The sequence below is a fragment of the Rhinolophus ferrumequinum genome, chromosome 5, assembly GCF_004115265.2.
Source record: "Rhinolophus ferrumequinum isolate MPI-CBG mRhiFer1 chromosome 5, mRhiFer1_v1.p, whole genome shotgun sequence".
NCBI classification, from domain to species: domain Eukaryota; kingdom Metazoa; phylum Chordata; class Mammalia; order Chiroptera; family Rhinolophidae; genus Rhinolophus; species Rhinolophus ferrumequinum.
This window is the reverse complement of record NC_046288.1, coordinates 59,084,080-59,099,033: the sequence shown is the minus strand read 5'-3', so window position 1 is coordinate 59,099,033 and position 14,954 is coordinate 59,084,080. Positions and strand designations below refer to the sequence as shown.

At 39.4% G+C, this 14,954-nt stretch overlaps 1 protein-coding gene across 3 annotated transcripts in view; it reads right to left on the bottom strand.

The window, feature by feature from the left end:
* EGF (epidermal growth factor) overlaps positions 1 to 12,121 on the bottom strand; it is an 89,318-nt gene extending 77,197 nt beyond the window's left edge. For 2 of the 3 annotated variants that reach the window (XM_033105271.1, XM_033105272.1), the window contains exon 1: positions 11,595 to 12,121. In XM_033105271.1, coding sequence (XP_032961162.1) covers positions 11,595 to 11,724 — 130 coding nt within the window. In that variant the 5' untranslated portion in view covers positions 11,725 to 12,121. The remainder of the gene's footprint in view (positions 1 to 11,594) is intronic. The other variant, XM_033105273.1, reaches the window with a different exon arrangement.
* Positions 12,122 to 14,954: the final 2,833 nt, after the last annotated feature.

The window sequence follows — 14,954 nt, the reverse complement described above, 5'->3', positions numbered from 1 at the left end:
ATTTCTTCTCTGATGCATTTTTCTTCTATTGGCTAATGAAGAAGTATCACAGTTCTTTGCTCATTTCATTGTTGAAATAGAGAGGCAAGTACAAGAGTAAAACAGATCTCTGGCCCTGGACACAGAACGCCCATGTTGACTCTTTACTGGTTTCACTACTTATTAGCTGTGTGACTGGAGAAGTCCAGAACAAGTCAACACAAGATGTGCCTCCGTGGCATGCAGATTATTTTTGAGCTAAAGGCAACTGAAACCCTGCAGGCTCAAGAGAAACTCTGCCTCCCCTTAACTACCTAGAAGAATTTGAATTAGGGGCCTTCCCCATAATAAGAGTTTATCAGAGATAACCTTTTTGACCCATCTATATGGCAGGGAAAACTACTAATTACTGAGAATCTGCTCTTCTTATCATCCTGCAATGACCCTCTGAAGTCCTAAGAAGCCTTACTCACCCTTACTCAGAATGTCATATCCACCTCATTTTAACTTTCTGCATCAGAATTGCTCATGTATGCAGGGTCTGTGACTCATGTAAGTAGGATTTCCGTGAGCACACAATTAAATTTGATTTTCTCTTATCTCATGTCAATTTAATTACTCGACCAGCCAAAAGAACCAGAGGATGGAAGGGGAATTCTTCCCTTTTTCTATGGACCTTCAGCTCATTACTGAACCTCTCTATGTATCAATTTTTTCATCTTTAAAATGGAAATGGTAATAGTACTTGCCTAATAGAATTATTATGAAGAATAAATAAATCAATTCATGCCAAGTGCTTAGAATTTTTTCTCACATATACTGACCTCTCAGTAAATGTTGACTATTAATTTCTAGAAAATACCATAAGCTGAGATATATTGAAAACACCTTTACTTTCACTCAGCTGTGCAATTTTTCTAATACTTATTTCCTCAAAACTTCAACAATGCTTTCTGTGACGTTTTCAATAGACTTAGGTGACACAGGCACACATTGTAATCTGTTATCATGTGGTTTTCCACGTATTCTTTTAGCTATGTTTTACCACAGCAGAAAGCAGGAGGAACACATATTTTGCTAATAGTAAAAGGCTTTTCCATTTTGCTATAATGTCAGAAAACTCAAAGGAGCCTTCTAAGTTTTTATCATTAAGCTTAGCAAACGTAGTCTTAAATATCATAACTTTGAATACAACTGTAAAAATCATAAAAATTGTTTTCACATTCTGGGTACTCATTTTTAAACAGCTTGCCTGTCCTGATGGCTTCATATTACCATTAGCTAACATTTTGAGGCAAATTTTACACTTGTTATAAGGTTCATTACTAATCATAATGAGCGTAAGTCCATTTTTCAGGCTATCTTCCTGTTAATTTCTCTCTTTTTTTCCTACTTTCTGTCAAATCTAAAGAGATTTACATTGTTTTTACCTCTTACACTGTAACAAAGTGCTTCTTCTAGGATTAAGAGAATGGTCAGTGTTGTCTGTCCCCCGGAGCTTGCATTATTAGCATTGTCTGCAATCTTTAGTTCCTTTGAAGGAAGGTTTTCAAGCCACTTGTTGAATTTTTTAAGAGTTAGTTTTGATAAACCCAACTAATACAGTTCATAAGTCATCAGGTAAACTATAGCACACCCCACTCCTGGCCCTCTGAGCTGGCAATCTCCCCGTCCTCTAGGACGCCGTGGGCATCTGGATCAGTGACATCACCACTGACAAGCCAAACACATAATTGATGTCGCATAAATATTTGTTGAATTGATTTGAATTAATTTATTGGTATAATTTATATAAAAGGAAATCTCAGTCTTACTTTCAACATAAAGAAGTAGATATATTAAGAGACTTTCCCTAAACCAATTTAACATTATGAATACTTTTTGGTAGGAAGGACTAGTCAGTACATTGGTGGGCTTTCAACAATCATTCATGGCAGGTGGCACGTGTGTGGTAGATTTTGAGTTCTAGGTTGGATAGGAGCATGTTGACTTTTTCGTCTCCCTGGAGATGGGTTAGATGATCTTGAAGGTCTTTTCTAATCTAACATTTAGCAGTTTAATTTCTATCCTGCCTGTCTTACAGAATTCAATAGTTTCTTTGTTTGTGGCATTTTGTAAAGAAGCCTACGATTATGGTAAATTCATAAATCTTTGTTATTCATCCTAACTCCTATTTTCTGTGAAGTGTTCCCTTCTCTCTGCTTCTCTAAATTTCAAATACCAAATAAATAATGTGTCATTCTGAGCTCTGCTAAAGGAAATAAAACAATAATCTAAATAATAACCTAAAACAAACAACCCCCCGAAGTGACACTAAACGCTCAACTCTCTGAAGGAAATCTAAAAAATTAGTCAAGTGATTAAATCTGCAAAAAATATATTAGAGGTACAAAATTTGATACAGGTCTTATTTGTAACTAACACAATTACTTTCTCCTTTTCCTACCTTTACAATAATGTTGCTCAAATAGAAAGGCTAAACAAATAAATATTTGCCTGTAGATACTACATTCTAAATGTTCCTAGACAAATAGACGAAAACAAAAGAAATTATTAGGTTGGTGCAAAAGTAATTGCAGTTTTTGCAATTAACCTTTACAACTGCAATTACTTTTGCACCAACCTAATAAGAATTGTTGAAGTCTAGATGTTTCCTGAGTCCAATTCCATTGTTCTCATTAATCCCACCCTGATCAGCACAAAGTTCAGCACCCCAGCTGTAAGTAGAACTATATAAATATAGAGAAAAAATACTTTATATAATTTGCTTGGGATGTTGAGGGCAAATGTGACAAATAGTCATCTAAGAATAATTCCTTAGAAAAAATAATTAATTGGAGATTCTGTGCCATAGTTTGTTGTCAAGGATAACAAATCACGGAGAACCCCCTAAGTAAGATGACTGTTAGGACTTGGCTCATCCCAAGAAACCAACTTTAGATTTCTCGAAGCATCCCTGAAAATTTGAAAAACAGGGTTAGAAAAATTACTCAAAGCAAAGGTATCACTAATGCCTAGGCTATGGTATTTGGTAGAGAGTCATAGCTAATATTTACTAGGAACTCACTATGTCAGGCAAGACTCTAAGCACCTTATGTGAATTAATTCATTTAGTCTTCATAACAATCCTATGAGGTAAGTGCGAACAGCTCATCTCAGCTATCTAACTGGACCTTATTAATTTCCAAAGCTGAGGCCTAACACAACCTGTAGGCAATAGTGCATCAACTAAGGGTAAGAGAACACTTTCCTGCAAAGGCAAGGCAACAAGCAGGTGTGACACCAGAATCACTTGTCCAAAACCACTCCACTTTTCCTGTGACAAGATCAATCCCATTATATCAAGCACCAACCACAATTCACATTGTTTAAAATGTATCCTTTGTTTCAAAAATGGCATTTCATCCTGTCTGCTGGAAGTAATAAAACAGGTCATTTCACATGCATCAACATAGCTTATGTTAAGGAGGGATATCCAGGTACAGAGTGCTTCTGTTTAGCTTTCTGTTCCAGAATATCTCAATATTGAAAAACAGTCACCCATCATCCTCTCTTGAACATTGTCAGTTGCTTTTTAAATGCATTGAGATTCTAGAGGGACATTTTTTCCATATACCTGTCCCCCCCTTACATGAAATCTTTTTCCATCATTAGAATAGCCAAGAAATATAAAAGTTGCAGTCGATTTCTCAGATTTGTTTTCAAAACATAAGCCTTTTGATCCACTTAGAGTTTTAAATATTCTCAACAAGGTTGCTTGAACTCTAAAAGATATACATTTCCACATACTAGGTAAATTAACACTAATGACAGTAACCTTTCCAATTTCCCTGCACACCAAGGAGAGATTAAAAATTCCTTTGTATTGAAAATTCTATAGTAAACAATAATTGTATACTTCAGAGAAAGGCAGAAAAACACCAGAGGATTCCTGATAGCTTCTGCTTCTGGGCATGTTTTTAAACCTTATAAGGGAACATATGGGATTGGTATCAACAGCCATATATTATGATAGTGTTGAGTTGGATTGATCTTCCATCTTTGATCTGTTTATACAAGGATAGAGTCTATGGAAGAAGAAAGATCCTTCTTCAAGCTTTTGAAATTTTAACCAGAAGAGTATTGAAGGGAATGAAATAAAACACAGTTTCTTAACTGACACGCCATGTGCTGAAGAACAAGGTAGCTGCCATGATGTTAGGACTATCTGTATCCTAGCAACCATCTACCCACAAAAGAACCACCTCATGATGAAATCTACTTACTAAACCCTGATAGGCTGTTCTGAATGAAAGAAGAAGGTAGTACTTTTCTCTGAAAGGCTTTTCCTATCCTGTCTCTGAGAGGGAGCTTTGCAAATGAATCAGTGTATACCATGAATCACTGTCACCGAAGTCTGCTGGCTCTCAAACTCCATCACACTCACACAAATTCCAGTGTACTAAGTATCCTGTGAAATTCTTGGGAAATCCAGACCCTGGGAGACATTAGCATGGTTGGCCAAGCTTGGAAGAATCAGAAAATCAAGGTCATAAGTGAAAACAGACACACACACCAATTCAAACTCCAGGCTTAGGAAGAAGGTCAAGAGGTGATGAGAGCAGAAGTTCCTGCCTTGTATTTGGCTAAAATGACTGAAGTTTCTATACATTAACTAGTTTCCAGCATCAAAGGCAAGCTTTGAATGATGATGTTAAGGAAAAGAACTGCTAAAGAAAGACATTTTTTACATGCATTATTCCACAATTGCCCTCAAAGGTTAGTAACATTGGCCACATAAAATAAAATAAAAGTCCGTTTTCAGCTATACTGAGATCTTTCAAGAAGTATAAAGGTCCCTTCTGTTTAATTTTGTTCTTCTTCTATACCTGACAAAAACAATACTTTTCTTCCGAGGCCTGGATCTCAGGCATCTTCTCGTTGTGGGCCCCAGCAAATGGGACAGCTGGGAATGGGATTGGAAAGGTTGTGTGCAAAGCCATTATTTATTAGCATTATTGTTAATAAAGAATCTCTACAAAATGAACCTATATTCTTAGTTCACCTAATATCCAGGTAATACTTCCTTCATGGTGAGTAGTATTATCATTCTGGATGAAATTATTGACCTGAGGGCAAGAAGGAAATAGACACTGGGGACAATTACGTCCCGATGATCAAGGTTTTGTTGCCCTTGTCCCTGGATTCTTCTGAAAGTTAATTCTAATTCTAACATTAGAAACTATTAAATAATAAAACTAACTGTAGGATTGTCCCCTAGCTGTAGGATTGCTCAAATGTGGAGTAATAACTAAAGCTAAACTAAACATTAAACTACTTCACAGAATTTGAAAATGTCTTGAAAAATATTTAAATATTTAGGAATTCTTTGAAAGAAAGTACATTTTTTAAAACTGACCTGGACATTCTAAAAAAAAGCTCTCCAATGCTGTAGCTTGCAGCTGTTAAGGTCAGGAACTGAGTCTTTCATTTTTATGTTCATAACAAGTTTACAAAACCTACCTTATCAAAGTAGTTGCTGAAATATTTTAGATCAGGCAATTTACACATATTGCAAAATTGCTGGTTTCTTCTAGCTTTCTCCACTATAACCAAAGTGACTAAAGGTTTAAGAATATTGAACAGATTTTAGAAGGCTTGTTTACCAGGTAAGGAATTTTTACCTTTTATCTGAGATCTAATGTTTGATTTTTTTAACTATCTGGATTAAGAGAACATGTAAATTAATCTAAATAAATTACTACAATGAAATCCATAAGTCAATGACAAAAATAAGAGAGGAGATGCAGTAATTGATTCATAATCCAAACTATTTGATATTCCTAATAGTTGACCACTGACTGGGGAATATTCTGCCTCATACTCATCCGTTGGTGCCCTTCATCTGACCTCCTCCACCTCTGGCCACACCACTGGGAGACCATGGTTCTTCTAGAAGATGGTCCCTCCTACCTGCCACTGATTATACCATTTCACCTGAAACATGGGATTGGCCTTCTTCTCATTTTCCTCAGCGCAAGTAAGATCAAACTCTAATTTTTAAAAGGCCCTCTTTAAGGATGAGGGATAACAAGAAAGAATAACCCACAGAATACCTTACAATCGCTGACCAAGGCCAGCCCTATGACAGTCTCCTTTGATGCCCGTGTCCTGCCTCATTTCTGACTTGTGTCCATGAGGCCAATGAAAGCCCCTTCCCAACCCTGGAATTCCTTCCTAGCCTGACAGTGCAGAAAAATGTCTTCTCTCCAGCTAGTATTCCCACCAACTGGGACCTGCCTCCAAGAAGTTTAACTTCTGTCTCAAAATTAAATATCTCCTGTTTTGGAGAGAAAAGAGAAAAAATTTGTTTAAAACCTGTGCCCAGAATTTCTTTTCTGAGAAACAACTGTTTTGTTTATTAACGCATTTCAGTATGCTACTTAGTAGTTTTGTGTGTTTTTTAATTTAAAAAAGGGAAAATAAAAAAATAAATAAGACCCAGGATATGATCAGGAAAGCAGAATTGGAGGAGGAGGAAATATAAAATGTTCTGCACGAGGATGTAGGTTGTCTGAAACAGATCAAGGAGGTCCAGAAAAGTGGGTTAGGTGTAGGTCAACCTAACCAAGGCCAGCCAAGGTGGCAGAAGACTAATACCTGAGAGAGAGATGGCTGATAAGCCTTCCCACAGAGAATAATCACTTAACTTTTAAGAACAAGAATGAAAACTATTTTTAGTTGTTTGATGTGCTGGATCAGGATGTGGCCAGGACTTTTTTTCCCCCCAGGCTTTCAGTTAAAGTCTGTCCCCTCATGGTTCATAGCGCTGGCTCTTTGGAGAAGAGGGAGGATGGTTTCTGGCGTGAGGTGATGGAGTGTGGGAAACGGACAGCACACGAGGAAAGTGAAGTGCACAGCAGATCACTAATTCAGTGGAAGGACAATCAGAGACACAGAACCTTCCCTTCCACATCACCGTTCTCATGCCCAGGAATCCTCTGTCTTAGGAGAGACACACTAAGTTTCCTCAGAACATAGAATGGAAGCACAGGCCATTTTTATTTAAAATCCTAAGATATAGTGACCCAGCAGGCCATAAAGCTTTGGAATTTCTGAAACTCCAGCCCATCCTTAGGGATGTGGTCTGGCTTTCTGGTCCTTATGGAAGAATCTCAGCACAGTCCTACTGCATTTTTATTTCTTCCATTATACACTCTGAGAAAAGTCATTCATTATGAATAACCTCCCTTTACTTGAAAAAAAAAAAAAGCAATCTTTTTGGTTATCTCTTCATGCCTAAGTGAAAGGAGCTAAGCTAATAGCCAAAAAAGATAAAGAATTTATTTCCTCATTACATTATTTCTCTAGAACAGTCTCTCCCAAGTACAATGTGTACCACTTATAGATTGTATACTATTGTGTGGAAAGAAATATTATGTGTTGTATAATGTTCATAATAGTATATGTAACATGTAAGTAACTGATAAATAAACATACATATTGAGAGCATATGGCCTCATTTTAATTTTGTTTTATACATGGGATGGAGTTTGGCAAGTACTGATGCAAAAAAGAAAAAAAACATTCATGCTAAACAAGAAATTCTTTCAAATGGGTTTTCATGAAAGCAAATTTTGAGCCAAATTACTAGTTCATTTACTTTTGCTAGTAAACAATCAATTATTTGCTGTACTTGGAACACAAGCAAAGAATTCTCACCTTCCAACTACTAAATTGAATGTCATATATTTGAACAACCACCAACTAGCCCAAAAACGTAAATTTATTTAAAGAATTATTTTATAATTCCTTTATATGTTGTCCACAGTTTTAAAAATCTTAGAAAAATTGGTTCCAAACATAAGGAAAACTACACACGAAATTTAAATAATCACTCTCACTTTCAAGTGCCTTGTATTTTGCTGTTGTTAAAATAAAATTATCACTGGTAAGGAATCTAATGAGCAGATTTAATTTGTAGTCAGTGGAATTTTTTATCAGTTGATGTCACAGAAAGACAAACACTGAACTGCAGTTTCACAAGGGCACTCAAATCAGTTTGATGTCTTTTTGTATTTTTAACAAACATTTCTTCTGATTACAAAAATATAAGCTATGTATGTTGAAATTCTCTCGACTACAGTTTTTAATGTTGTAAAACTCATCGGGTTTTTCAATGTGTAAAAAAAAAAATATTCAATTATGGTAGAAGAAACCAAGCCTCATTTAGAAAATACTCATACTATTACCACCGATAAAATTAATCTTAACAATGATAAAAATACTAATAGCAGCTAAGACTTACTGAGAGCTTATTACATGCCAGGCTCTATTTTATGCACTCGACATGCATTAATTTAGTGATCTTAAACCCAGACTTCCCGTTATGCCCATTACAATCACCAAGGGAATGTAACAGAGAAAGTGCTGCCTGAATTCCACCCCTAGAAGAGACGCTAACTCAGATGGACTGGGTGGTAACCTGGACATTGATGATTCCAAGGTGCAGCCCACATTGAAAACACACATTAACACAGTCCTGACAACAATCCTAGGAGAGAAGGGTAATTATTTGTAGTACAGTGAGGAAAATGAGACACACATCCACAAGCAGCAAAACTGGGATTTGAACCCAGGTCTGTCTCCAAAATTTAAGCTCTTTACCACTCAACACTACTACCCCTCAAAGACCACAAACTCCTGGGTACTTGAGGGATGGTTTTATTTACATGGTATGTATAAAAGATTATTTCTGTAATTTCTTTGAAATTAAATTAAAAAAAAAAACTTTTGCATAACCCTGGTTCAAAAAACAAACAAGATTTCGATCATGAAATTACTCTGGGAAGCTGACCAAGCCTTAGCCGGTGCTGAAATCAGTAATTTCACTGTTTACTGCTAAAAGTGATCTCCCCATTGGTTAACTTAGTGCCCCAAGATCCCTCCTGCAGCCAGCTCTCTATGATTGGGCCTGTACTTCTTCCTCACCCTTTATTTACCAAGAAAGTTCATATAAATAATGCAGGTATAGACAGCAAACAGGAACTGCTTCTTTTTTCAACTGATATTTCTCCTCCAGGGCAAACAGGCTTGAAAGTTCAGAAGCCACTTACCAGCAGTTTTCTTTATTACTCCCCTCATCTACTATAGCTCAAATAGAAGCTAATAGAATACTCAGTTGATTTAAAAAAAAAAAAAAAAAAGCAGAAGGGGTGGAGGAGGGGGAAATAAAAAGAAACCCAGTTCTGTGTTGTTATCACTTGGTTTATCTGGGTAGCAGTCACATGAGTGACAACCGTGCATAAAGTTACCTGAAATCTTGTCAGACCACAAAGCATTCTTTCTGCTGGGTCAGGTTGGCCAGAGGTGGTCTGTCTCGATGCCAAGGGGAAGAAATAAGGCAAGTAGAATTTAATTGGGGGGGAGGGGCAATAGATGATGACACCATAGCTATTCACAGAGGAGAAATACTATCCTCTGAAATGCAGAGGGCACAGGGTGTGACCCAGGCAATTATCAGCTAATGTGAGACAGAGGAGTGTAAAGTAGAGGATTTAAACCAGTGACTTGCAAGGATCCAGGGAGCAAAGAGGCAGAGTCACGAAGTGGCATGCAGACATTCCACACCACGTGGGGTCTATGCCATGACACTGCACTGTTCAAATAAGGAATCTCAGGGTGTGATGTGATCAAAGAGACTTGACCAAAGCATGGAGCCAAGAGGACATTCATTGAACACAGTCTGCTAGCCTCTGTGCTAGGTACGTTTCACGTGCTATCTCATGTGATCCCAACAATCCTGAAAGAGGGGTATTATTATTTTCCTGCAATATTCCAATGTAACTCAAGTATTAAGTAGGTAGCATGGATTTGAAATGAGGTGGCTTTGCTTCTAAAACCTGTGTTCCTTCCACTCTGTTCCTTAACTCATTGTCTCTGTCCTGGGCTTCAAGTTTATTTGGTGCAGTCAGTTTTGTGCAGGCACTTCTGAGCCACGGGCAGGGCGGTGAGGAGCAGGAGGCACAGGTTTGCTGCCAGCAGGAATCTAGTTGTTCTCTGAGACTCTAAAGCTATTTACAAGTTCGTTTCTGCGGGGTCTCTTTTCCCTCTCTTGGGTCCTGCTTCTGGACTGGCTCCCACAGTCTCCCCTTCGTGTCCCATGTAAATGCCAGTGCCTGACTCTTGTCCCTTGCCAACTACTCTCGGGACAATTCTCCCACCCCAGAGAGGCTCCAGTCCATTTGATATAACTCTGTCCAAAGGCTTTTACTTCTGCCTTCAACAGCTGAGCAACAGGTTCGTGAGGTTGTTTTATAGACTTCTGTCACCCTTTTTTGTTGCTATTCTCTAGGACTATGGAATCAGCAAGTCAAGGAAAGACTCCTCGTTCAAAGACTCCTCAGCAAGACTTGACTGAGTACATAACATGAAAGCGGAAATGTTCCGGGTGCTGGCGTCATAGAGATCATTAGAATTTAGTCCTTTCTTCCAACACCCGAGGGTTCTGCTCACCTGTTACAAGGAGTACAGCCTGGAGACAGCCCTGAGACTCTGGACGAGAGCACCTGATTTCCTCACTCATTACTTCCTTCATGAGAGAGCCAGGGCAGGAGCCCAACTCAGCAGTTTGGCTCAGAACAGTTCTCTTTACTCCCACTACTTTGTGTTGTCTTCCAGAGGTTTCTCTTCTGGAAACTTAATGGTGTTTCCCTCAGTTTACCTCTTTGGGGAGCCAAATCTCTTCTCAAAAGGCCAAAAATGACAAGAACAGAATGTCAGGGCAGTTCATGCTCTGTAATGATGTGAAATGGCATTGTTTGAGCTGCAGGTTGGAGACCCACCCAAGGACTAAATAAACTGAATAGAGAGAGAGGAGAGAGAAGAGAGAGAGAGAGAGGGAGGTGTTTTTCAGGCAAAATCCTTAAGCAGGATTGTTATTTTGCATTCGGTAAAATTCTCACTTTTTGATTAAAAACCATTTAATGTGGGAGGGGCGTGTGACACGTTGTCATCTCTTAGCAGTTCTCAAAGTTACAACGCACCTGTTACTAAAAAACTGGAGCTGTATTAGAGCTTCAGAAATGGCAGGAGTGGGGAGGAAGGGCAAGAGGTTTAACGTGAAATTTAGCTTGGCTTTCACTATAGAATCACATTTGTTCCCAATTCCTGTCCCATTTTTCACTGCATTTGTAGCAACTTCTGAGTTCTTTCACAAAGTTATCAGAGGAAGGATTTTTTTTTCTTTATGCCTTAAATAGAGACAGTTCCAAAATAAAAAAGCACCATCTGTTTCCCCAGTTTCCAATAAAAGGCTGGTCAACTAGGTGTTTACTTACTCCTCATGTCAGAATAAAGACAGAGGTAGGTTTACATGAAATTTTCAGCTAGTGTAAAATGAAACACATTCACTCACACATGGAAGAAGTCTGAGAACTGAGAATTTTTATAGTCGGTAGCAGATTAGCTCTAAGAGCCAGCAAGGAACTATCTAAACGTTAGAAAGCAAAAATTAAGCAAATATACATACCCAAACACAAATCAGAAAAAAATGCCCAGCTTTACAAGACGGACTGAACAGGTATCTGAGGGCAGTTTCCTGAAAGAGGTGAATTCCTTTTAACGGGATTACTTACCCACACAAGTGGAATTCCCATTTCCAGAAGGAGAACCTGCAGGACAGTTCCAGCGAGGCAGTGCTGACAGACTACTAACAAAACCAAATTGAAAGACTTCTGGCAACAGGATGACAAGGAAGAGCAGCATGATCTTGATGGGCTTGAACTTTCAATAGAAAATAAGCTGGCTTTGCTTGAGCATAGCCTGGGCAAGGTGGGTACGTCTGACCCCTGGCGTGTTCAACCGGCTTGGCCTGCAGCCTTGGGGCATCTTTTCCTCTGCTCTTTTGCTGTTGCCCTCCAACTCCTCCTGCTTCAATTCCAGACGGTGTCCAAATGCAGCCTTTCTGAAAGGGACACACTGGGAAAGATTTCTTTATCTCAGTTTTTGGAAGCCAGTAAGAAATACCTGACACCCTTCTGACAAATTTCGCCACTGTTTAACAGCCACTCTGGAGGCTTGCAGCTGACTTCACTGTGACAGGCAGAGCAACGGGCAAAGGGTAGGGAGAGAGAGGGAGGGAGAGAGGGAGGGAGACAGAAGGAGAGAGGGAGAGGGAGAGGGAGAGGGAGAGGGAGAGGGAGAGGGAGAGGGAGAGGGAGAGGGAGAGGGAGAGGGAGAGGGAGAGGGAGAGGGAGGGAGAGGGAGAGAGGGAGAGAGGGAGAGAGGGAGAGAGAGAGAGAGAGAGAGAGAGAGAGAGAGAGAGAGAGAGAGAAAGAATTGATGGAAAGTTCCAATCACGACCGCTGATGAAGCTGAAAGAAGAAATACAGAGATACAATTCCTCCCCAAACACAGTTTCTCTTTTTGAAAAGTAGAATGACTCCCCTTTTTAAAGCCCTTTAGGCTCCACCTCCTCTTCCTTTAGTGACACTTGAGTGAGCCTCTGCAAATGCGAATGAAGGCAATTCCACACTACAGGAAAACGGGGCTGTCTGCCAAAGAGGAGATAACTGGCCACTCGCCATAAATATTCCAGGCAGAACCACGGAGAGAGCGATTAGGGGGGCTGTGGAGTTGCTCCTGGTGCCCTGGAGGTACCTGCTGAATATTAGCTATGTTTTAATATCTGGAAGGATGGGGACAAAAGTTAAACCATGCTGTATAAATCAATGGTGAACCACCCTGCTGATAATTCACACTTATAGTAATTGATCATTCACTTGAGCAATACTAAAGAAAATTTACCTTCAGATCATTATTAGAGTGAAATGCCAACACCAGTGCACATTCCTGGAACTTAATCTATTTTTTTCTCTCTCCTGTATATTTTATAGCGGAATTTGAAAGATTATTCTTTCCAAATCAAAGGGAAATCCCCAGAGCCAAATGAGGAGATACAGTATGCACAGACACCTTTTCTTTCAGCATGAGCATAATAAAACATCGTGAGGGGCCAGGAGTGCAGGGGAAGGTGTGGATTGTTATTATAGAGCCGTGTTGGAAAAAATACGGTAATAGTGCAAAATCTGGGAAATATTAAAAATCCAGCAGAGCTGACTTCTGTTCCTTCCCAAACAATTTAGGCCATATTTTCACACAGTGATAGAAAAATAAAAACTTGAAGTATCAGTTAGCCCTTTCCTTGACCACTTTCTACCTGGAGAAGCAGCAGTTATTTCTCCAGGGCCCAAAAATATCTATCTAGCTCAGGCCAATTATTTACACCAGATTTGATGAACAATGGAAATTTCTGCCGGTTTACTTCATCCTGGAAAACAAGCTTTCATTTAAGTTGCCCAGAGGTAGTGTTCCAAGTGCTAGTCAGAACGTAGATAAAGCGATAGTCACAAAAATAACAGTCACACCAGTGAACACCCATTATGGAGGAGAATGGGAACAACTCCAAGCCTTTTACTCATATTTAATTCTGTCCTCATCATTCCTCAAATACTGGGTCACTTTTCTGAAACAGCTAAAGTCAGGATTTCTCTGATTGCAGCCGGCCTCTGCCGGGCAGCGTCCAATCCCTTATGGGAGAAACAGACCCTGGGGGCAGCAGAAATCGTGTGGGGGGACACGTGGAATATTCCATTGCATTCTGGACTCACTCAGACTCAAGGCTCCAAATGAGTGTCCTACAAATAACCTATACTACGTCACTAACCTTGTTAGTAAGCTTCCCCTTCAGCAAAACGCACTGCCAGTGTCACAGGTGACAGCAATAGAAGGGGCTTAGAAGACAGGCAAGCATGAAGCTGTATTAGTGGAGAGGAGTGAGGAGCCTATATTAGTGGAGAGGAATACAAATGTGAAATAGTCCACCGCTATATTCTATTTCGGTCTGGAATCTCTCAGACTATTTTCAGTTGTAAAAAGGCACACTTTCCTAATAACATGTCACCTGGGCTAATGTCATTCATGTTGAGCATTAGGGATGATGGACTCAACACGGCTGTGGTAGATGCCAAGACTGGTGACTGATATAAAAGATCAGTCCCAGCTAATCCACAAACAATCCAGATTGCGTGGATAGCAAACTCATAGGTCAGAGCAACCCGCCTAGAAAGGACTTCCAGAGATACCTATAGCCCACAGTCTTACTTCCAGATAAAAATAAACCTGACCTGGGTAAACAAGCATCCTCCTTATTTTAAAGTTGCTCAGAAATCTATTACAGCTTTACGGGTTTGAGCTGCCAGATATATTTTAGTTTCTGGGATTGATTCAAATGAACAAATTCAATGATTTATTAAACATCTATATGTGATAGGACACTGTATGTAGTACAAGAAATAGAAGTCATGGTCCCCTAAGTTCAGGAGCTTGCTTAAGTTGACTAACAACAAGCTTATAACCTAATGAATGGCCATTCACTACGTATTCTGGGGGGGTGTCAGAAAAGAAAGAACTGCAACAAACGCTGTGGACTGGAGCATGCAGCAAAACTTCCTGTAATAATTAGGAGGCCTCACATAAGCATGGAGAAGGAGGAAGGCCATGCTGACAATAGGATGTGGAACAGAAACTAACAAAGGAAAGAAATGCTTATTTATTAGATCCTTAGATCCTGAGAGGACACAGCTGGATGAGAGGAGATCCTGCTGGCAGGTAAGAGAGATAGACATTAATGGCACGGGGACAGCTGCGAATGCTTTAAAGTGTGAGTAGACATCAATAGAAGGGAGGCTATTGGGAGACATGTCTATGGGTGCTGGTCATCATTCTTACTTTTCAGATAAAATTTCCCTATTGAAATACAAAGCACCTAATTCTCCTGGGTGATATGTTCGCTGTCCACACAGCTGTTATTAATCATCACCACCACCGTACCATTAACAGATTGCCCACAATGTGTTAGGCTTTATTCACATCACCTCCCATCCTCAACACCCACCTTGCAAGGTGGGTGTTATTGTCCATCACACAGGACACTG